The sequence below is a fragment of the Ctenocephalides felis genome, unplaced genomic scaffold (assembly GCF_003426905.1).
Source record: "Ctenocephalides felis isolate EL2017-DRISC unplaced genomic scaffold, ASM342690v1 CF-g0.4_SCAFFOLD_01886, whole genome shotgun sequence".
In the NCBI taxonomy this organism is placed as follows: domain Eukaryota; kingdom Metazoa; phylum Arthropoda; class Insecta; order Siphonaptera; family Pulicidae; genus Ctenocephalides; species Ctenocephalides felis.
This window is the reverse complement of record NW_020538040.1, coordinates 134,035,299-134,058,412: the sequence shown is the minus strand read 5'-3', so window position 1 is coordinate 134,058,412 and position 23,114 is coordinate 134,035,299. Positions and strand designations below refer to the sequence as shown.

Here is a 23,114-nt window from a genome sequence, read left to right as displayed (position 1 = left end):
TTACAGCAAAATAACAAACGATAGTTTTTTTAAAAACTTCAAATGTTTAAAAGCTCATCTATTAATTCATTTATTCGTATCGAAATTTTGCAAATATATTGCAGGTAAACACAAATTAAAGTTATGCATCTGATCCACACTATAATTAGTTTTATTAGCAGACTGGGTACGGCTGTGCCAATTTACGGTAGCGATTTTGAGATATGGTCCAAAGGGAGAAATATGAGGTATATTTGCTCGAACAACTTCCCATTATTGCATCGAGTCAACGCCCTACAATAACATAATATATGCTTTTAAAAAGTAAAAGTAAGATTTTTTGTTCAATTTCTTCTAATAATAACTATTACTTGCTTAAAGATAGATCACCTCAGTGATCACGTCGGATAAATATTCGGATATCTCTGAAATTAATACATAAATATTACAGAATTTTATTCTTTATTACGTTGTTGAATTATTAATATCGCAAATAAGTTTAGGTTTTCCCAGAATATACGACTTGCTAATTTTATTTTATTCGTCATTTTGAATCGTTTGAGACTAAGAGTGACCTCAAGATACAACAAGTATGTGTATGTATAATTGATATCAAGATACAACAAGTATGCGATTATTAGTTTTAGCAAAAAAGTGCAAAAAAAAAAATCCGCGTTTTCTCAAAAAATCCTGATATGAACACCGATTTTGAAATTTTCCGTTCATTATATATCATTCGGCCGTTTCTTCATTGTTAAATGTTAAAATAAAACTTTTTAGTGTTCTTCATAAAACTCAACAGGGCGAACATCTTAAAATACTTTCAACCTTGTGCAAGAATTTTGGGCTTGACTGGTGGTCTAACAAGCTTTAATATGAAGAACTTGATGATGAACATTGTATTTCATGTTCGAATGCTCTTTTTCAGCCCTTTTTTTCAGAAGCAAAAATCGCGCAGCTTCCATAAATATTATTATTTTTTTTTTTGTTACAATTTATTTTTGTTAATCAAGACTTTAATGTCTTATTTACAAAATTGATATGAGCAACAAAAAATACCATAAATATTATAAAATTACTTTCCTTTAAGTATTAATTATGAATAAGCTTGACAAGAGTCTGAAATAATATTTAGTATTATTGATTACAACTTGCTTATGAATAATTAAATAAACTAGTGGGGTGGGTGGCATCGTGCCTTAAGGCAAATTGCTGGAACTTCCCGTACCGTAAGGAAATGTTCGAGGAATACTGAATGTTTTTAAATTATAGAATATATATATAAATTATAAAATTATATAAACTGAATTGCAGAGTTAAAATTATTCGTTTAAAGTATATTAGAACTATAGTCAGAGTTAAAAATAAAATCTGAATTATTTTCGATATACAAAAAATTAAAAAAAAAAAAATTGAAACAAAAATTTTTTTTCCAAAATCAATTATTTTGTTAAGACAAGCAGAAAGTTCTTTGAACCAATTGAATCAGACGCTTAGTTCTCTCAAAAACTGCCATTTTTTGTACATTTTGCTCTGTATCTACAAAATGGCTAGGCCTGCCTTTGCGAAAAACTAATAACCCGTTCTCCCAATCATTACTAATTGAATGTTTTTTAGATCTTTCAAATCGGATGTTCCGTTCTCTCAAAAACTCGATTTCTATTTTCTGCACTCTTTGCTCCTTATCTCCGTAACTGCTGGACCTGCCTTTGCCAAAAACTAATCAGCACATCTCCTTATCAATAGGAATCGAATGTTTTTTGAACCATTCAAATCGGTTGATCCGTACGCCCGAAAACGTGGGCAAAAATTGTATCCATACATACATACACACACACACACATCCATTTTTTCTGAAGTATGCCAAAATGTTCAGAAACCTTCAAAACGTCGAGAAATGTAAAAATTTTCAATTCAGATTTTCGGCCCATTACAATAACTTACCCTACGGGAAGTTAATATTATAGCCTTACGAAAAGTGATTGAATTTTAAAAATGCAATAAAATTTTGACTAATGGGCCGTATATTTAAAACATCCAATCGTGTAATTGTGCACTATAATTAATACGACTACAGATATTATTTTTATTAGTTTTTTTTCAAACATATGAAATAGAAATGGTATTGATTGATTTCCAGTGACAGCGAAAACATTTCAGTTGAAAATTTTAGAAATACTTTAATGTAGGATTTTAGTTTTAATTTGTTTCTAATCTAATTTACATAACACTTGCTTATAACAGTAGTGTAAACATACCCACTTTTTTTACCATGCCCATAAATTGTTTTTAGAAATCAGAAAGATTTTTGTCTCAATCCACGGTTCGTCGCAAAACAAAATCGGCACACGCCAATATACACAATACCATGGCTCTTGTAAATTTTTATTATCAATATTAAGAATATGTTTTCTCAAAATATAACTTTGCTGATTGCTCGTTGTCGTATTATCGATTCATATCATGTGTGAAATATTTGAAATTCCTCCGTTGATTCACAATGGGCGACAAATACAAACGGAACATTGTTCGGAAATGTGACGTTCGTGAATATGAGATGGCATGCCCCCAAATTATGGCATTGTGCTTTTGTGAATTGTGTGCCAAATGGTAATGGTGGCCCAGATTTCAGGAATAAATTCATCATTTATAAAATAAAATATTTATAACTATCAAGTAAAGATATATTGATATAAATATGACCGCACTACACTACAATTTTTAGCTCAAACTTTAATAAATAGTGTTAAAGTTGCAAGCATTTCGAGACGTTTGCCTAATTATCAAAACAGGTTTAAATTCTGTATTATGTTGCCTCAACATCTTTTTTCAAGTGAATTTCATGTTTAGTATGAATCAAATAGAGCTGTATTAAACATCATGAAAAAATTCACTAGTTATCCACAAGTGGCTCATTTGCTAAAAGGAGACTCAACAAGAATCTTCCTATAAACCTGATATAAAATAAATTGTCCATCAAAATTCTCGATGTATCAATTCCTATTTAATTTTATTTTATCAACTTTCTGAAGCAGCATTTTGTTTTCCACAAAATACAATGTTTTGTCGACGTTTCAAATAATTCTCAATCGTTTGATACCAAAATTGAAAAAAAAATGTTTTTTGAATCCTTCAAATCGGACGCTCCGTTCTCTCAAAAATTGAATTACTATTTTTGGCATTTTTTGCCCAGTATCTTCAGAACAGCCTTAGCCAAAAACTAATCAGCACGTTTCCTTATCAATAGAAATCGAGTGTCTTTTTTGATCATTCAAATCGGTTGATCCGTATTCTCAAAATCGTCGACAAAAATTGTATTCATTTTTCACATACATCCATTTTTGCTAAGGTATGCCAAAATGTTCAGAAACCTTTGAACCGTAAAGATATATAAAAATTTTCATTTTCGATTTTTTTGCGATTACAATAACTTGCCCTACGAGAAATTAATAAAATTATGTTACTTAATATGCATATAGTTCATTAATGCTATATCTATGCATTGAGATATATTATTTATGCCCTTTACTTACACACCACAACTTTGTAAGCACTTTGTTCTTTTACTGTTATATGTTCATAGTTTTTTTTAATAATAATGAATAATATGTTTTAAATATAACATGGAATTTGTGTTTATACGTTTTGTATATCATATGTGTGATGTCTTGCTGAATCTTTTACAAAGATAATCATCTTAGTCAATTAACCAGCATATTCCTCTTATGTTTTACGAGTAAGATCCTCTCCACGTTTATGGATCGTAAAATAGACTGAAACCTGTATTTTTGTCAACAGGTTTATGTGGTTCATGATAAAAGTGACATTTGGAGAACACGATAGATGCAACGATACAAAGAGACCAGAAACGAGATTCGTGCTGAGAGCCATAGCCCAAGAATTCAGCTTTCTTAATTTCGACAATGATATTGCTCTGCTCCGACTAAACGACAGAGTTCCTATCACAGACTTCATCAGGCCGATTTGTCTTCCAACAAGTCCAGGTATATTTGAATAAATATATTATTTCGAGAATAAAAAAAAAGATTCTTTATAAATATATAGAACCTAAGTTTTTTGTTGCTTGTTTATGGACCATGAATGTGGCATTCTTAATGCATCAGCAACTGCCGATTTCGCTCTTCTGTCTTTTATTTCATTTCCTGTGGTGCCTAAGTTAAAAATGTGCCAAAATGTGCTCTAATGCATACGATTTTAATAGTTCCTCCTTCAGATAATTCAGATTAGATTTCATAATATATTACTTCTTATAAAATTGTGGAATTTGCCAGTATAAATAACTGTTTTCGAAAACTTGTCATTTATCGTCACCTCTAGAGCTCTCTTAATTGCGATCAATTTGACACCAAACGCTTAAAGAAAGTTTTGCATTTTTCATGCAATTGATTAAGAAAATATTTTTAATTCATGAAACTTCAAAACATGATGTACCATTTTTCGTATATTATCAGATACTGTTTCATTAGATTAATAAAATCAGGCAGTTGGCGGTTTTTCAATCTTTGACTTTTTCAAAACCTCGAATAATTCTTTTCAAAAACAATTAATTACCACTTCATAAGACTGGTATAGTATAACATATCTAATTTTAACTATTATAATATTATCCATTATTGACACTGGATATTAATACCACAAATAGTCTATTTGTGTACCAGAATCTTATATGACATCCACTAAATCTTATACAGAGTCCCTGGATTAAACTATTTCCGAAGTCTCTACTAGGTAATCAATACATTTTGAACGAATCAAATGTATATATATATATATATATATATATATATATATATATCTTCTAGATACATTTCTCAAGCCAATACCCTGGTCTATAAGATTAGATCACACCATTAATTGCACAAATCCAGGAGACCAGGATTGATCATTAGAACACGTTGTATTATATGAGCACGATGTAATTTTGAACAAATATATTTACAGACCTTCCAGACGTTCAAAACAGATTATCACATATATTGATCAATCGTAAAATTCTTGATATTTATGGGCGAGCATCTTTCGATATTTTTATTACATTTAATATGAAGAAATTAAAAACTGTTTGATAGAAAGATGTTAAGAAGAAGAATTCATAAAATACAATTTAATTATTCATTTAATTCTTTCCATCAGAAATGATGTATCTACTCAGGGCATGGTCAGTCAAAACATGTTGACTGAACAGCCTAAGAGCCTTGATCCGAAAAGCCAAGGTTATTATTTTATGACATGATATTTTATAATATTTAAAAAAAATATCAAAATAAATATTTCAAGTGTACTAATAAGTAAGTCTAAAATATCTAAGTAGGTAAAAATCAATTTAATCTTTTTCATTTTTAAGCAATTATACTATCATCACTGTAAAATTTCTACGTATCACTAGGCGTAGTTTTTAGATTAATTATTTCTACTTTGTCCATTAAACCATTGTCTTCGAAGTCTTACGTAGTTAGATCATTAAGCAAATAAAAAAATCTCCATCAAATTAAATAATATGTTTATCTATTAGATAATTTGTACGTTGGAACGAGGGCTACGGCGACGGGCTGGGGTACCTTGAAAGAAGATGGCAAACCGTCGTGCATTTTGCAAGAAGTCGAGGTATAAAAAAATTGAATTTTTTATATATTATATTGCATGTAGATCTATATATGTATACCATATATATACATATAAGTTTTTGTGTAAATAACACAAATTCCTGTTCACCGAAAATAATAGTTCAAAATAAATTTTGGATTTCAGAAATCTGATTAGGATTTTCTAAAAAATGTGGATGTTAAAAGTGTTCCCTATTTCTGCCAAACTAAAGTATATAATATTGTTAAAAAATATGAAGTCAATCTATTAGAAAGTCTACATCCACAATTTTTTTTTGTTATAATTTATTTTTGATAAGCAAGACTTCAATGTCTTATTTAACATCCACAAAATGAAAATATTAATAAAACCTATTATAGGTACCTGTGATAAGTAACGATGAGTGCAGATTAACCAATTATTCGGCAAAAATGATAACGGACAACATGTTGTGCGCCGGATATCCAGGAGTTGGCCTGAAAGATTCATGTCAGGTTAGTACAATAAATAAAAATTTCAATGGGTAAAATGGTAAAAATTAAAATACTAAAGACTAGACCAAGATCATAACTTAATGACAAGCGTTGGGTTTTACAACTACAAGAGAAACTGAGTAAGAATATTTTTGTATTAAAACTTTGGAAAAGTTTAGCTAAATATGGATTAGCAAAATACAACTAAACTGTTAGACATATTTATGTAAGTATAAGCTAAAATGTTAAATGGATTTATTCAGCTAAATTAACACCGAATCATTTACGAATACTTTTACGAAATACTAACATCGTATCTCGCTACAAAAACTTTTGCCAAAATTACTCTTGTTACATAAATTATATACTCGTTTTGTCCAAAAAGCAAAAACATAGTCGTTGCCAATTTTGTAATATTGTGATCAAAAATAATTTCACTTGTTAAATAATCGATATAAACTAAAAATAAGCGGCATTTTATCTGAACAAAAGTTGCTTGAAATTCAATGTGTAGACAATCGACTTATGTATAAGTGGTAGCAACTCAATTAGCAAACAAAGATTTCGCTTTTCATTAAACTAAATCAATGCGATTTTATATTGATTTTTACACCCTATATATTTCAATCACGCGGACCATTATTCCAAACTTTCACGAACTTTTACAATCAAACCACTTTTCGTAGGCCTATATTTTAGGATGTATGTTTACACCATTCGTACCTAAACTCTTTTATTTCGTGTATCCCTTACGCTTTACCATGAGTACCCATATTTAAATTTTAAGTAAATATACATGCTAGGTTTAAACATTTACTTGAATAAAATTGAATTTTGAATGACAAAATAAAGTAAGCAATAAGTTTAGTGACAACTTTAATCGATTGCGTATCTCCCGACCGAATCTTTTAATTTATTAGGAGATCGGTAATAATGCGAAACATCCTTTTCTATTTAGTACCGTTCTACAATTATTAAACCGTCTTTTAAACGTTTGTCTTTATTAACTGTAACGGGGCAAATAATACTACCATTTTTGTAAAAAATATATTATGTTTCTAATTTTAGTTCCATCTATGACACTATACTATCGAAAGCATATAAGTCAATAGATATTAACAGATGCTGAAATTTGCTACAGTGGACTCCCTTTTTCGTTGTGTGGGTCCAAATGGATCACTTTGAGAATAACTGAATTAGACCATGATCTATACCATTATGCAAAGAGTAATTAAAATCGTCAAATGAATTCAAAAAATGATGGTGAAGAAAAGTTCGGGTCATCTTCGCCAAAAAACAATTAGCACTATTTCTGAATAATATTTTTCAAATAACCCTTGGATTTTCAAAATCGATTCAGGATTTTTGGATAAAACGTTGATGAAATATTTAGCAATTATTTGCTAATTCACGAAGTGGCCAAGACGATCATCGTGCCTAACTGTCTTTAGTGTGTTTTATCAAATACCACTTTAATTTTCTGCAATCGGTGAAGCAGTCATACACATACATACTTATATCAATTTTGGTATCAATTGATTCAGAATGTGGACAGTCAATAAAACTTAATTAGTACATCAGATTTTCCAGCTTCTCATTCGGAAAGTTGAAATTAATTATGTTCTCTAAAGACTGTCTTTACGCACGTGTCTCCGATTAAACCTTAATAAATGCTGCGCTGTGTCTTTTTCTGTAATGAAAAGGATTTATTAATTGTGAGAGATACGTATAATTAGTGATGTTAGCCACTATATGTATAATTAACACACTATAGGCGGGCCCCGTAAAATTACGCTCTGCGAGGACTGTTGCTTATCGGCGGGCAAGGTATTATTACGCTTTCAATAGACTAACTAAGCGAGTCAAAATACTTTTATCTGATCGGTTTGCATATGATATTGAAAGAATAGCTGATATTATACTTTTTTTTAGATTCAATTGATTTACGTATTGAAAGACTTTTAGAATAAGAATAAGGATAAGAAACAATATGTTTTATCTTCAAGTTTCTTTCATTCAAGCTACTCGCAATTTGTTTTGTAGATAAATATGCAAAATTTACAACAATAAAATAGTCAGATTAGTTATTAGTCAGATTTGTATAGTTCAATTTGTATAGTTTTTTTACATTGTTATTTGCAATAATGAAATAATGGCATCGGATAGCGATAGTAAAGTTTGCGCCAATAATTTATCACAAATTGGAAGTGATTCTGATATTACTGATTTTGGTAGTGTATGTGGATGAAGATTTTTTTCATCCTAGAAGACGTAGAGTTTTACCGATTATTTCCAGAGATCCTGGAAATAATGACAATGAAGAAGTGGAGTGGTCAGAATTTGACAATCCTCCAATTATTGAATCATTTTTAGGTCAAAGTTGCGTTGTTTTGAAACCAAATAGTTAAATTGAAGTGGTTCAGCTATTTTTGCTATTCGGGTCCCAGCACCTCTTCATGAGGGGTGATTTTTTCCATAAATTTCACGTATGTAAAAAGTGGTTTATATATCTAATGTACGTTAAATTTTTAACTCTCCGTAGGTTAGTTATAACTAACCTATATATAATATAGTAATGGGCGGAAAATCACGAATGAAATTTTTTCCATTTTTCTACGGTTTTTAGGTTTCTGAACATTTTGGCATACCTCAGAAAAAATGGATGTGTCTGTTTGTGTGCGTGTGTTTTTGGTGGCCGCATTTTTTCGTTCACGTTTTCGGGCGCACGGATCAACCGATTTGAATGGTTCAAAAAACATTTGATTCCTATTGATAGGGAGATGTGCTCATTAGTTTTTGGCAATCGCAGGTCCAGCCGTTACGGAGATACAGAGCAAAAAGTGCAGAAAATAGAAATCGAGTTTTTGAGAGAACGGAGCATCCGATTTGAATGATCTAAAAAACATTAAATTAGTAATGATTGGAAGAAGTGGTGATTAGTTTTTGGCAAAGGCAGGTTCAGCCATTTCAAAGATACGGAGCTAAGTGTACACAAAATGGCAGTTTTTGAGAGAAATAAGCATCCGAATTGAATGATTTAAAAAACATTCTGATTGTATTGACATAACAATTGCTTTAGGAAAAAAATATTTCATTCAATACTCAATATTCCTCGAACATTTCGTTATGGTACAGGAAGTTTCAGCAATTTGCCTTAAGGCACGATGCCATACGCCACTAGTTTTTGTTAGTTTTATGTTTAATTATGCATTAATTAAATAATTTTTTTATAGTTCAAACCAACCAGACGGTTTTTTTTTTTTAAAGAGTTATAAAAAAATATGTTCAATGTGACAGTCAGTTGTGTTCATGCGAGGCGACGGAAAGAGCACTCGTGTCGAGCAAGCGATTTGCCCGCTACACATATCAGTTTGGTCTGATGAGTATTTTTACGGGGCCCGCCTATAGTGTGTTAATAATATAAACCACTATATAACGATCAGAATATAAACAACGCAGTTTGTTAATGAGTCATACGCTACAAGATTGTATGTTCAAAATATCCTTGGCCAAGTCTCAACTCAAATAACGAAAGCTCGTAAAACATTGTTTAAGTCATTTAAGTTTGCGAATGATGCAATAACAGTCAGTATGAGTTCAAACCAGTTGAGTTCAATACTTCAATCACACTCAGTTATACAGTTATATGTAGAGGAAAGTCCCGAAACGCCGGACGGCACCAAAGACCGAACACTCTATTTAACACGTATTATTTAAGCGAGTATAAATCTTTTCATTTCAAAATACAAGTAAAAGTAGCGCGAGAGGCACACAGGTGCAGGATCACGCGCCAAGACTCAACTGTGACGCACACGGCCACCGCGGTAGCAACCCTTTGCTGTTTTAGGCGCAAAATCACGGAGTCACCTAAATATCAATGGAAGTAATTCTAGCATATTTATGCATTTACATTTGAGTGATATGCGAAGATAAAAGTTGTACTTGACTATCATCCGTAAAATGGTACAATATCATTAGATCTTTTAACCAATTTTAGTAGGTGCCATTAAATGAACGAAAATGTCTGTCCCTTAGCACCGGACACTAAGCCGTCCCTCAGTGTCGGACAGTAAACATATTGATATTTCTTGTGAGAATTCACGTAATTTATTCCAATTATTTAATTTTATTCTGTATGAGTGCTAACAGTCACTACATACCCACATTTTTTGTATTTCCTAGTCAAAGAATGAAAAGCTTATGAATGCATTAGCTGAGAGCATCGGTGCGGCGCAGCCAAAAGGTTGGATGAATAGTGACTTTTTTTTTGCAATATATAAGAATATTTGTCTAGAACACATGTGCAGACATTCCAGAGCGTGGAGATGGCTACATATGTGATCAATGCAGGTTATTTTGAAATGTCCGGTACTAGGTGCCATTGTTTAAAATCATATTTTTGATAGCAAAGTTTAATTGATAGTATTAATTATTTTTTAGCACAGATTGCGGTTTTGATAATTTAGTTTGATTTCTAACTTTGTTATCTAACATAAATCTTAATTTAATAAACATTTCGTAAAATATTTTTTTATTTATTTATAAATAACTTTAAGTGTCCGCCACTTGGGAACTTCCCCCTAAAGAATACCAGAAGTAAAAAAAATAAAATAAATATATAAAAAATCTTTGTCTGTTTATTTGAATATTTTCCACATTGGTGACTGGATTTTAATTGTTAGCAGCATAAAGGACCCAAACTTAATAATATTGTGCGCCATATAATGAATACAAAACGTATATGTAATATTATATATCCTTTCAATAATATTTTCAGGGCGACAGTGGTGGCCCCCTGTCTGCTCAACGAGAAGATAAGAAATACGAATTGATTGGAGTGGTGTCATGGGGCAATGGTTGTGCTCGTCCTGGTTATCCAGGTGTGTACACGAGAGTCACACGATACTTGCAATGGATACGAGAAAACTCCAAAGATGGTTGTTTCTGCGAGGATTGATCTCATCTATCACTTAATGGTATATTAACTTTTTAGGGTAAGTTAATAATATGTGGTAGAAGACAATACGTTTAGGTTTATAATATAATAATAATAATAATAATAATTAATATATATATATATATATACATATTAAATTAATACTGATTTAAAGACATGGCTATTAATTAGTGAAATATTTTTTTCAGATAATTCATTATAATAGAAACTCTATGTGATCTGCACATTTTTGTTGAAGACAACGTAAGCTTTATATTAATCCATTATTATTTATTATGTTCTTAATATCATTAGAATGGATGTATGTACTGATAAAGCACATAATTAAACTTGATATCATTCTACAACAGCAAAGAATTGATTCCATACTTAAGTAAAAGTACTTGCAAGTTTGTACTTCTGATATAGAAAATATGTTGTGTTTTTCTGTAATATAGCTAATATATTATAAGCTTTCTAGTGATGTAATTAGATATCTAAAACAAAAATTGTTAACACTATTCTCAATGTTTGAACTTTTAAATAACGGATTATTTAGTATAAGCCTCTGATAAATGACATTATTTGTATTCAACAAATTAATCTGAGAAAAAACTATGTCGCAAGTCAGAAAATGACAATTTTTTTGCCTTGGAATAAATTAGTATATTTATTAAATGCAACTGTATAGATCTACTAAAATTAAAATACTGGTACGAAAAACTCCGTGGAAAAAACGATGAATATATATGTATTTATAAATATTATATGGCTATGTTTCAGAATTATTAGTTTACATTTATCAATGTCATTATATTATATTATTTTATATTATAGGACATAAGGCAAAAAACTAATTATAATAGTCTAAAATAATTTAATTATTTATTTTCATCCGTCTATGTAGTACAGATCCTTTTCTCCAAAATTTTTAATTAATTAATATAAATCTAGACTTAAGTATGTTTTATAGATCAAGCCATAAAAATTACTTAAATATTTATTCAAATACTTATGTAGAAAAAATTAAAAAACAAATTTAAAAATGTAAGTAGTCTGTATCTTACAGTTGTTTTTCCGCGGTGATTTCATATGCAATAAATTAGTTCAAATAAAAATTAATAAAAACACTGTTTTTTTTTATTTCTTCGACAAACGTCGTTCAGCCATGAAAATAGTTCTAAAACAAAATTAGTATAAAAAATAACTAATTGATTATAAATGTGGGAGTATGTGGGATATAAATGAAAGTCGCACTACTACATATGGATGGTTTACCCACTGCAAAGCTTGCCACAAAGAAATTACATTTAGTTTGAATTAGCACATTTGGATATTCAAAGTTTTTATACTTTTATTACTTCATTAACGTAGAAGTTATTGCATTTTGATACAATTATTTTTAAATATGAATGCATAAATTTGATTTTGCAATAAAAACTATTTAACCGCGTATTGCTTCTTTAGTAAAAAAAAGCTAGAACCCGCATATAAGAGCGCATTATGTATATGAAATAAAATGAAGCAATAGTGGCATAATGACTTGAAATTTTAATGAAGTATAATCTATCATATATAATAGAATTTTGTTGCAAATACTATTTGCTATATTACACGTTCCATTTCATAATTATTAAATTGGAAGTTCAGAAATTTGGCTAACAATAGGTGCGCATTGCAATACACTACTAGTTTTGCACTAACTTCATGCATTATGTTCAATTTATTAGCATATAAGAACTTAGATTTGAATTTCAAAGGTTTGATTTCTGAAATACATGTGTTAGACTAGGAATTGAAATCTGTCGAGAAACCTTTCTTCAACTTATAAGGAAACCGATAGACTGAGCATTACATCAAATAAAATTAATCAACTGGCGTTTAGTTTCATACGTTCTGAAATAGGTGTGACCGTGTAATATGATATTAACTTTAATATAATTGCGTGAATTTTATATAATCTAAAATCTATAAAGTGTGTTTGCAGCTGAGGTATATTGGAAAGGCTTAAAATCAAGAGCCTTATCAAGTCCATCATATTACTGAATCAAAAAAAAAAAAATCTTGAGTCCTAAAATATGAGTTGCATTATTTTTTAGCAAAAACAATTTGTAACTTTTCAGCCTTTCAGCCGATTATAACACCAAGAACAAACATATTATATATACTCGTAGAATAAACACTTAAATATTCAACTTATAAATATATATCATAAACTTAGACAACAAATAACTTCATGCTTCTTAGTGTAAAAATTTGGAATTTTGTGCAAAAATATTTTTCTGTTTTCAGAGTCATATTTTACTATTTTTTCCACTTATATTTATTAATTATTAAAATTTCCACATTGCAGAAAATGTGTCTAGGCAAGGGTTTTATTACATACTAGATGACTCGACAAACGTTGATCTGTACTCATGTCTACAATTGTTTAAGGGGGTCTTCCTATGTGATGGGTTGAAAGAATCTGTTTTCTTTTCATAAATTGCTCCCTTAACATGTCTAGAATAAAGTAAAGCGATTTTAGAAAATTCGAAGTCGTTTTAAAGACACAGCAGGTAAAAGAAAGAGCGGTTCGGAGCGGTGAGTTGGCAGTTAGAGGCCGGGCCTATTGTGTACCGTCGGCTTTATACCCGGCCTCCCTTTTATTCATATATCCGTTTATACAAAATTTGTTTAGGAGCAGAGACACAAAACAATAACGAATCTTTGAATTCTTTGATTTGGACTTTCGCTCCTAAACATCTTCATCCTGGTCCCAAAATTGTTGAAATTGCTAGCTACTTAGTAGTTATTATCTTTAATGAAGGTTTTCGAGGTATTTTAAAAGTTATGTCGATTATGGGATGCCCTGTTGGTCGTGAAGCCCAAGCGTATGTTGAGAAACGGGATGAAAAGCGAATCTTACGTTCTGAGCGGCGCGTAAGTGATGTCGTTAAACAAGCCGATTGACCAGACATCGCCGATTGAGAGTAAGTTGATATTTTAATAGTTTTTAACGGACTTGAAACTTTAAACGCGTTTTTCTCAAAACTGTGTTTTTCAAACTTTCCTCCATTGTATTTCAGAAACGGCTGGACCAAATTACTTGAAATTTACATTTTAATTTAATAATTTTTTTATAGCAAAAAACACAGAAAAAAAAACGTTTAATTTGCAATTTTTATTTCAAATGTCTATCAAAAATCCAATTTTTTTATATTCATTTGATTATAGGTCATTCCGTGCTTTTAAACCTACAAATTAAAACGCCGTTTTTTTTTTCTGATAAGCCGATCAGCCGGAATCGTGGAGGAAGTGGGAGCTCTTTTTTCCGAGGCGGGGGTGTTCAGAGCGCTGTAACTCTAGTTTGACTGAATATTTTTAGCTGAAATTTTATATTTATACTGTCCAAATATGTGTTAATAAATGATAAAAAACTTGAAGCTCTAAATATTTACTGGTCGTAGAAAAAAAATCCTAAAATATCCCTAAAAAACAGGCCGTCACATAGGAAGACCCCCTTAATATGATATACTAATATTTACCATTTACCTAAAAAATAATAATTATTGTTTTTCAAATTACTCTTCACGTCAAAATGCATATACATTTATAATATAAGCGATGTTAAATGTAGAACTGCTTTAAATAAAATGAGTTTCAATTCCCACACTATATTGGAAATTGAGTTCTTTTAAACGGTATAGCATAACCATAATCATACATAACACTGGTACTTCATGTTGAATTAAAATAATTTAATTTTTTATTATTTAGGATATCCAAAATTGCATCTTAAACTTCTCCTAATCTAAATCGCGAGAGGGCCAAATTGAATGTATTCATCATTACTTTCCCATTTGTTGTTATAAAGTGAAATTTTTACGAATTTTAACAAAAATTTTGGGGAGATTAGTCAAAGATGCAAAGAAATTATATATTAAAAATTTAACATCCAAATCCTGTGTTGGCGCCCCCTAAGGCGTGCGCTCGTGTTTTTCGCATGCATCGCATTAAAGGTAGGACCGGCCCTGATTAATACTTAATTTTATATTTTAAGAGAATTAATTTGTCATATCCTGTCCATATGTGTATCATTCAATCTGCCATACATATACTGTATTTTATATTATTTTAATTTCTGCCTTATCTCAGCTGCTTTTTGGCAATAATAATGTAGACATTTCATTTTTCTTATTAATAATCATAAATTTATTACACATATTATAATATTGTCTAGACTCATAAGTAAATTGAAATTTTTGGCGGATGATAATTTTCATTTGTTTTCAATGCAAACAATGACATGTCGTTTTTTGCATTTTTTTCATTTATTTCTACAATACTGCACATACATCCCAGTACTTTATAATTACATACATCCTAGAAAATTTCCTTAACAAACTTCAGAAAGATTTATTAAAATCCGAATAATCGTTTAGAAGGAGTATACAGTGAGTGAAAGAAGTAGAATTTTGTAATTTAATATGAACTTTATATAATGGCAATAAAGCTCAAATCGATTCTATGTTTTAGTTAGAAAACGTTTGTATGAGAAAAAGAAAATAGCTGTTTTTAGGATTTTCCCGGCAATTATTCGATTTTTTTTCGCCGTAAGAATCATCATTCGATTTCATCGAACATTTTAAAAAAAGAATTGGCTAAATTGGTCCAGGTGTTGTTAAGTTATGCGCTTACCAACACATTTTGTGATTCATTTTTATATATAAGATAATACTCTAGAACAAAATTTAAATATTACGATAGAATAGGGCAGGGCACAAAGGTCCATTTTGAAGTTGAGTAATTATATCGTGAAAACCAAACTAATTACATCACAACAAATTTAACATACCAAACAATCAACTATCAAACTATGTTCCGAAAAATTCTTAGCTTATTCAATATTATAGAAATATGTTTCTGTGCTATTTTTCTAAAATTTGTCATCTGTCAACAAAATTCAATATAACAATCTGAATATATATTAAATATAATACACAAAAATCTTTATCAACTCTTACTACTAAATCTTCTTTGGTAGATATATTTTTATTTATCATCGACAGACTTGTTTCTTACAACTTCTGTTTGCAATACAGAACATTTTACAAAAATCACACTGTATACAACCTTCGTATGAAAGGTATGAAGAATTTATCATCAGAATTGGAATAACTAATACTTTAATTCATATCTTCTATATGAGAAAAACGCCTGACTGCACCAGCAACCACATGGGTTTTGACAATATTTAGAACAAATTAGTATAAAAAGTTCTTCATAACATAGCCTTGCCATAATATTGGCCTGGCATGCGGTAGAATCGGCTCATTAATTCATATTTTGTAGACAGCTGGAAGTTAATAATATTACTTTCAATATCTATTACGAATTGACAAGATCGTGAAATAATATTTGGTTTCTGATGAAATAAATAAATAAACAAATGCACCTGATTCATTTTATATCAATTAGTTATTAACAAACAACTTATCAACTTGTAAATTATACGCCATAGGACCCGATAAGGTACCCGGGCATCACAGTAATACGCAATGAATAATAATAAGTCGCGATAAATATTTCGAAGCGTTTAGTTTAGTGGAACGTCGCATGTCGATCGTGCGGGCGCAGAACCGATCGACTCCAACCTACAGGTTTCAAGTGGCAGAGGTTAGTGCACTTCTGCCGTACAAATGTCCGGACGATTTCAAATGATCCTCGTCGTCATTGTTTCATTGCTCATCAATCTGTGGGCACAGGAGCTGAACGCCTTCAAAGATGTCGCGGTAAGTAATCTTTTTAATATTTTTTTGAATTTATAAAATATAGGCTAGGGCGGGCTTAAAGGTCCATGGGTAAAAAGGTCCACCACCAATATCTCCAAAACAAGTAAAGTTGGGAATTTTTTTAACAACAATATTTGAAACTAGAGGGAATAAGATTCGTAATCAGCCATCGCCTTAAAACAAGCAACGTCGATATCAAGATATAAACAGCAATATTTGAAAATCTATAACAACAGTATTTTCTTTATTTGTTAGCTTTTTTTTGGTTGTGAGCACTATTGTATAATATGCGAGACCTTAATATAATTTTTAAGTATACGTTATGAAATTGTTTTGTAAAATGTATTGTTAATTCAACTTAGCCTACATGCGGTTGGGGTAAAAAACACGAACTGATCCTTTACCCTGACAAAGGTGTAAACAATTTAAATAGTAAATAAAAATGTATATTCAGTTAAAAAACAATTTTGTAAAAAATAATTTAAATGAATAGTTATTTTAACTCTGCTGACAAAATATTTCTGACGAAATACCAAGTCATGGTTATGTACACAGTGTTATTTTTGCCAAAAATTTACCCATTAAATTTATAATTTGCATCGGTTGAATATTATAGATAGTATTCCGTAAAATTTCTTTAAATTGGACATTGGGTCTGTTTGCCCCCTGGCTGTCCCATTTTACCCTGCCTATGGAGTAAAAAGAGACAGGTGACAAATTTTAGAACAATAGTAAAAATACACAGTTCTATAATTAGAAATTAACTGGGATTTTACTGAACATAGTATGATAGTTATTTATTTGATACGTGTTATTTGTTATGTAGTTCATTTGGTTTAGACAGTATCATTACTTAAAGTCAAATTGGACCTTTATGCCCCGCCCTATCCTATAGACTATAGGTAAACAAGAACGCTCAAACCAATTAATTTACAATTTCATAGTAAACAACGAATAATATAATAGTAAGTTGTTACAACTTGCATTTTTTCAAACCAATAACATAGTTGAAAGATAGATAATTAGAAAAAACAATAAATTTTGTTAATAAATTAGATGAATGATATATAATATAGAAAATTAGATAAAACTTGCACTCCTTAATCAATAAGGTTGATATTTAGAATTGATAATTAGATCCCTCTTTCAATAGAATATAATAATTATCTTGAGTAATAAAAATTGAATTTCGCAATTTTTAAAATTATCATAGAATTTTGAAATTTTGGTGCGGTACATTATTCTGAATTTTTAATGATTTGAATAGCAGAAAAAAATTAGCAAATAGAATTTTTTGGCGAAAACAAGCTTCTCTTTCTGAAATTCAAAAATATTAAATTAAGTTGATGTAAATAAGAAAAAGGTTTGTATAAAATTTTAAAGAGAGTAAATTTTAAAAAATCGTACAAATGTTTACAAAAATTAACCCAAATTTAAGAATCTTTATTTTGAAAATAGTAATATAAAATTAAATTTGTTTATATATAAAACAGAATTTTGTATAAAAATATATCCTAATAGAATAGCTGAAACAATGTATTTCTATTTTCAGCCTTCAGACCGAGGCGTATTCAATTTTCTATTTAGCGATAGCTGTCCGAGATGCAGTAAGTTTTATTTTTATTAGAACAACATACAAATAGTTTTATGATATATAAACTGATCTAGTTAAATAATGCGTATTATAAAAATTATAATAAAATGCCAGTCGCAACACGAAACAAGACATGCATATACTTTTTGTTTTGAAACTTCAAACTTTATATATATGTGCAGAAAGTTATGCTATTCAACGAGCACGTAGTATTAAAACTGATGACTTCGCTTTTGGCTTTTAAAGCACTAAATACAAGTTACATAACGAAGAAGTGCTGTAAGTCAGAAATGCTATTTCTGGTATATACAATAAGACTCGAAGTAATATATATGATGATATAATACTTCTTGCTACCAAATGATCGGAACTGGATGTAATAAGTAAACCAGGATTATAACCTGGTTGTATATAGTGCAACAAAAACTGATGTTACACAGACACATACATACACACACACACACATATATATATATGTATATATATATATATATATATACTAGATGACCCGATAGACGTTGTCCTGTACCCACATCTACGTTTCTTCAATATCATATACTAATATTTACCATTCAGTTGAAAACTAGCTGTAAGTGGAATTCTGTCTTAAGGCAATTAAGGCATCGTGCCTTAAGGCAAATTGCTGGAACTTCCTGTACCAAAAATTATAATTTTTTTAAAAACGATTAACATTTTTGAAAAAAAAATTACTTTGAAAAAATAAGATTTTTGGGAAACTATAAATTGGACAAAAAATAACTTTTTTTTGAAAAAAAAAATTTTTAAAAAAAAAAAAAATTTTTTAATTTTTTTTTTTTGAAAAAAAAAAATTATTTATTTTGACATATTGTGGAAGATCTGAACTTTTTTTCAAAACAATCGTACTGCTTTAACTGCATAGGCACAAAATATAAAGCGCGTAAGCGCCGCGTCGCTGTCTAACGCATAAGCATTGGTACGGAACCCATAGGAATGTTGACAAAATGTATACTTATTGTTAAAATCTCTATAAAATATCTGATAATTTGATGTGCATATGTCTAATGATCATTTTTGACCGCCAAATGGCTCATTTTTTAACTTTTTCCTCCATATCTCCGAAACCGCTAGACCTACCTTCATGAAAATTTCATCGATTTTTCATCTTGTCAATACAAGTGAAATGTTTTTTGAATTATTCAAATCGGGCGATCCGTTCTCTTAAAAACTGAGTTACCGTTTTCGGCACTTTTTGCCCCGTATCTTCGGAACGGCTAGACCTGCCTTCGCCAAAAACTAATCAGCACGTCTCCTTATCAATACGAATCGAATGTTTTTTGAATTATTCAAATCGGTTGATCCGTGTTCCTGAAATCGTCGACGAAAATTTGTATCCGCACATACATACACACACGTACATACATACACACACACATACACACACACATACACACACACATACACACACACACACACACACACACACACATACATCCATTTTTTCTAAGGTATGCCAAAATGTTCAGAAACCTTTGAAACGTAAAGATATATAAAAATTTTCATTTTCGATTTTTTTGCGATTACTATAACTTACCCTACGGGAAGTTAATAATAATTATTGTTTTTCGAATTACTATTTACACCAATATATAAGTATAAGATGTTAAATGTAGAACTGCTTCAAATAAAATGATGATTCTCAATTCCCACAGTTAACACTTTAATTATCCCTTTAACAAATATTAAAATGAGTTCAATAAAATTGTATAATAAAAATTATACACTGCAAATTTATTTCCAATAGCTCAACTTATTCTAATGCCAAGGTTTATACAATTTTTCAATCATACCTGTAGATGTGGATGTATAAATAAATGATTTTTTGTTTATTCACGACTAAAACATTGATTTTCCAAATCTATCACACAAAAATGATCGCCCGCCTTTGTGATTTATGGTCATAGCATAAGACACACGTGTTGAAAATTGAAGTCTTTTAAAAGGTATAACAAATTCAGAAAAAATTAATATATAGCATTCGCGATAAAGGCACAATATCACCTTGGATTTTTCTACCCAAAATAATTGCTTCAATAATTTTTATAATTTCGTACCATATTTTAACTGGCTTTCAGTAATTTACGATCTAAATTACATTTTTCTCATTAATAATTGATAATTCAATATACATTATTATTTATGTTCATATTTGTAGTGAATTAATTTAATTTAAATAATAATTAATTTGTCAAATCCTGTTCACGTGTGCTCTATTTAACCTACGATCAACAAAATTATTGCAGTAAATGGAGAGGAAAAAAGCGTGTATCGGAAATAGGCTAATCTTTGTCTTAAGTTCAGAAGTGAAAACAATTTGCACTCCGTCACCACCCACCGCATTAATTGGATTACAACTCTTAATTCTGATTTTATCAGAAATCGTAATACACTATTTTAAAGGTAATTAAATGAGCTACAACTTTCTCTATCATAAATTTTACCGTAACTTCTCTTATTTTGAAATGGCAAAGGATTAAAAGACTCAAAAGACACTGTGGTTGGACACCCTGTCAATATTTGTGTAACAGAAAAATAAATAAATAAAAAGCAATAATTAGTCAGAAAAAGACCTTTAATTTTTATCTATATACCTTTATACGTATCTTTTATTTTTTTTTAAATAGATTCTTTTCATGAAATCGTGAGCTTTTTGGAAATCGTTTGTACTAAAGTTGTGGTATTTTCTAGAATCTGTCAAGATCTCTTAAACCAAATTGATTCTAGAGGAAATACGATTATTTTTAATTTTGGTGGAAATGACACTCAAAAACTATTTGCTTTAAATGAAAAAAATATTATATGCGTCTTTTACCTGCATGATAGCTCACTCATTTTATACGAAGAAGTACTCGTTTTAAAGCTTCTTTTGAGCACTATCAAACCCCATTTTCATATCTAGCCTAATATTGTTCCTAGAACAATTTATAGAACAGCGATTTATTAGGATTTTTATTGATATAATTTTGTTCATTACATGATTTTTGTTAGAATGTATATTTTTATAAATATTTGCGAAAAACGATAAAAAAAGCAAAAAAAAAAAAAACAAATTTTCAGTAGCCAGTAACTTGAAAAGTAATTTTTTTTTTTGATAAACATTATTAAACATTTTTCTCTTCTAATTAGTTCTTTTATCGATATCCGACGTTATTTTAAAAGAGATACAATTGAACCACTGAAAAGGGATGTCATCCCCCCGGGAAGTGGGGCAAAGGAGTCTAAATTATTTTTACCTTTAAACTTGAGAGTAAGATGAACCTAATTTCAAAATTTTATGCGAATTGGAGCACAATAAAAATATTCAGACCCAAAATGCTCCATTGTCTTGAGTAAATATTTCGTATCCAATGCCAAACATATGAGTTTTTGACACAATGAAACTTCTAAATAATTGTTTGAATAAGTAAATTATTTTTGTATCGTGATTTAGTAAAGTAAGACAAAACACAACTGCATTTAAAAGTTCAAAAATAATAATCTGACAAAGTAAATTATAGGCTAAGTTTGATGTGCGATCACTGACAGACGCATGCGCAGACTGCATCACCTGTCAGATGTAGACTGTAAATAGTATATTATTTTAATTTTTGGCACAACTCAGCTGTTTTTCGGCAATAATAATGTAACCATTACATTTTTCTTATTCATAATCAAAAATATATTGTATTTTAATATTGTCTTATAGCCTATAAGAGAATGGAAATGTTTGGCAAATGACAGTCTTCACTTGTTTTTAATGTCAAACTATGCCTTAAATATTTTCAAAGTCAAAAAATTATAAGCGGTTTTTTGTAATTTTTTCCATTTATTTCTACAATCTAAGTGAATCTACAATTTACAATCTACAATCTACAATCTATGAATAAAAAAATTCTAGAAAATTTTCCGAACAAACTTCAGGAAGATTCATGAAAATCCGAATTATAGTTTAGGAGGATTAATCATTCATACATTGTTACAGAAGAATTTTATATATAAGATATATATATATATATATATATATATATATACATGTATCTACATAGTACTGTGTACAAATATCTGTAAGACGTTACAATTTAAACTTTCCAGATTCATCTATTCTAACAAATGTTTTTAATTTTAAGTTGATAGTACTTATTCTATCTGTGTCTAACTTTACGGCAATTGGTTCAATGCTGTAGTATTTACGCTTCTGTTTGCAAACAAAGAAATGCTGTTTCTTAGATTTTTAAAATATCTAAAATTTTTCAACAAACAAGTAGCATTGAATTTTGTGCTCGCAATGAAATATCAGCAGCCAAAACGTTCAGAATGTTAAAGTCAAGAGCAAGAAATGCAGAAGTATATTGAATTGTCAAGAACTAGTATTATTGATTGGCACAAATTATTCAAAGAAGGTCGAGAACGCGTTTAAGACGATCAGAAATATATACTGATGAGCTACACGTCAACAAAATCAAGGAATTGGTGATGCAAAATCGTCGATTTACTACTACAGAGCTGACATTTTAGGAATTTCACAGGGGTCAAGTAACACAATTTTGAAAGTATTTTTTTCAAAAGCACCGCGATAATGCACCATCGCACTCTGTAATCGTTCTTCGTGACTTTGTGATTTAGCATTGTGACTGCTCTAGATATTCTCTATATCCGAAAGACCATTGCGTGGACTTCGATTGAAGATATAAAAGCCGAATCGATGGCCATTCCGGAAGACGAGAATAATAACATGT

At 29.9% G+C, this 23,114-nt stretch overlaps 1 protein-coding gene across 1 annotated transcript in view; it reads right to left on the bottom strand.

Moving 5' to 3' along the window:
* LOC113375578 (trypsin-1-like) overlaps positions 1-23,114 on the bottom strand; it is a gene marked incomplete in the record, with an annotated part of 382,748 nt that overhangs the window by 149,348 nt on the left and 210,286 nt on the right. Inside the window, 1 exon segment of the mRNA XM_026615510.1 lies at positions 5,968-6,059. Within this exon segment, the coding sequence (XP_026471295.1) occupies positions 5,968-6,059 (92 nt within the window).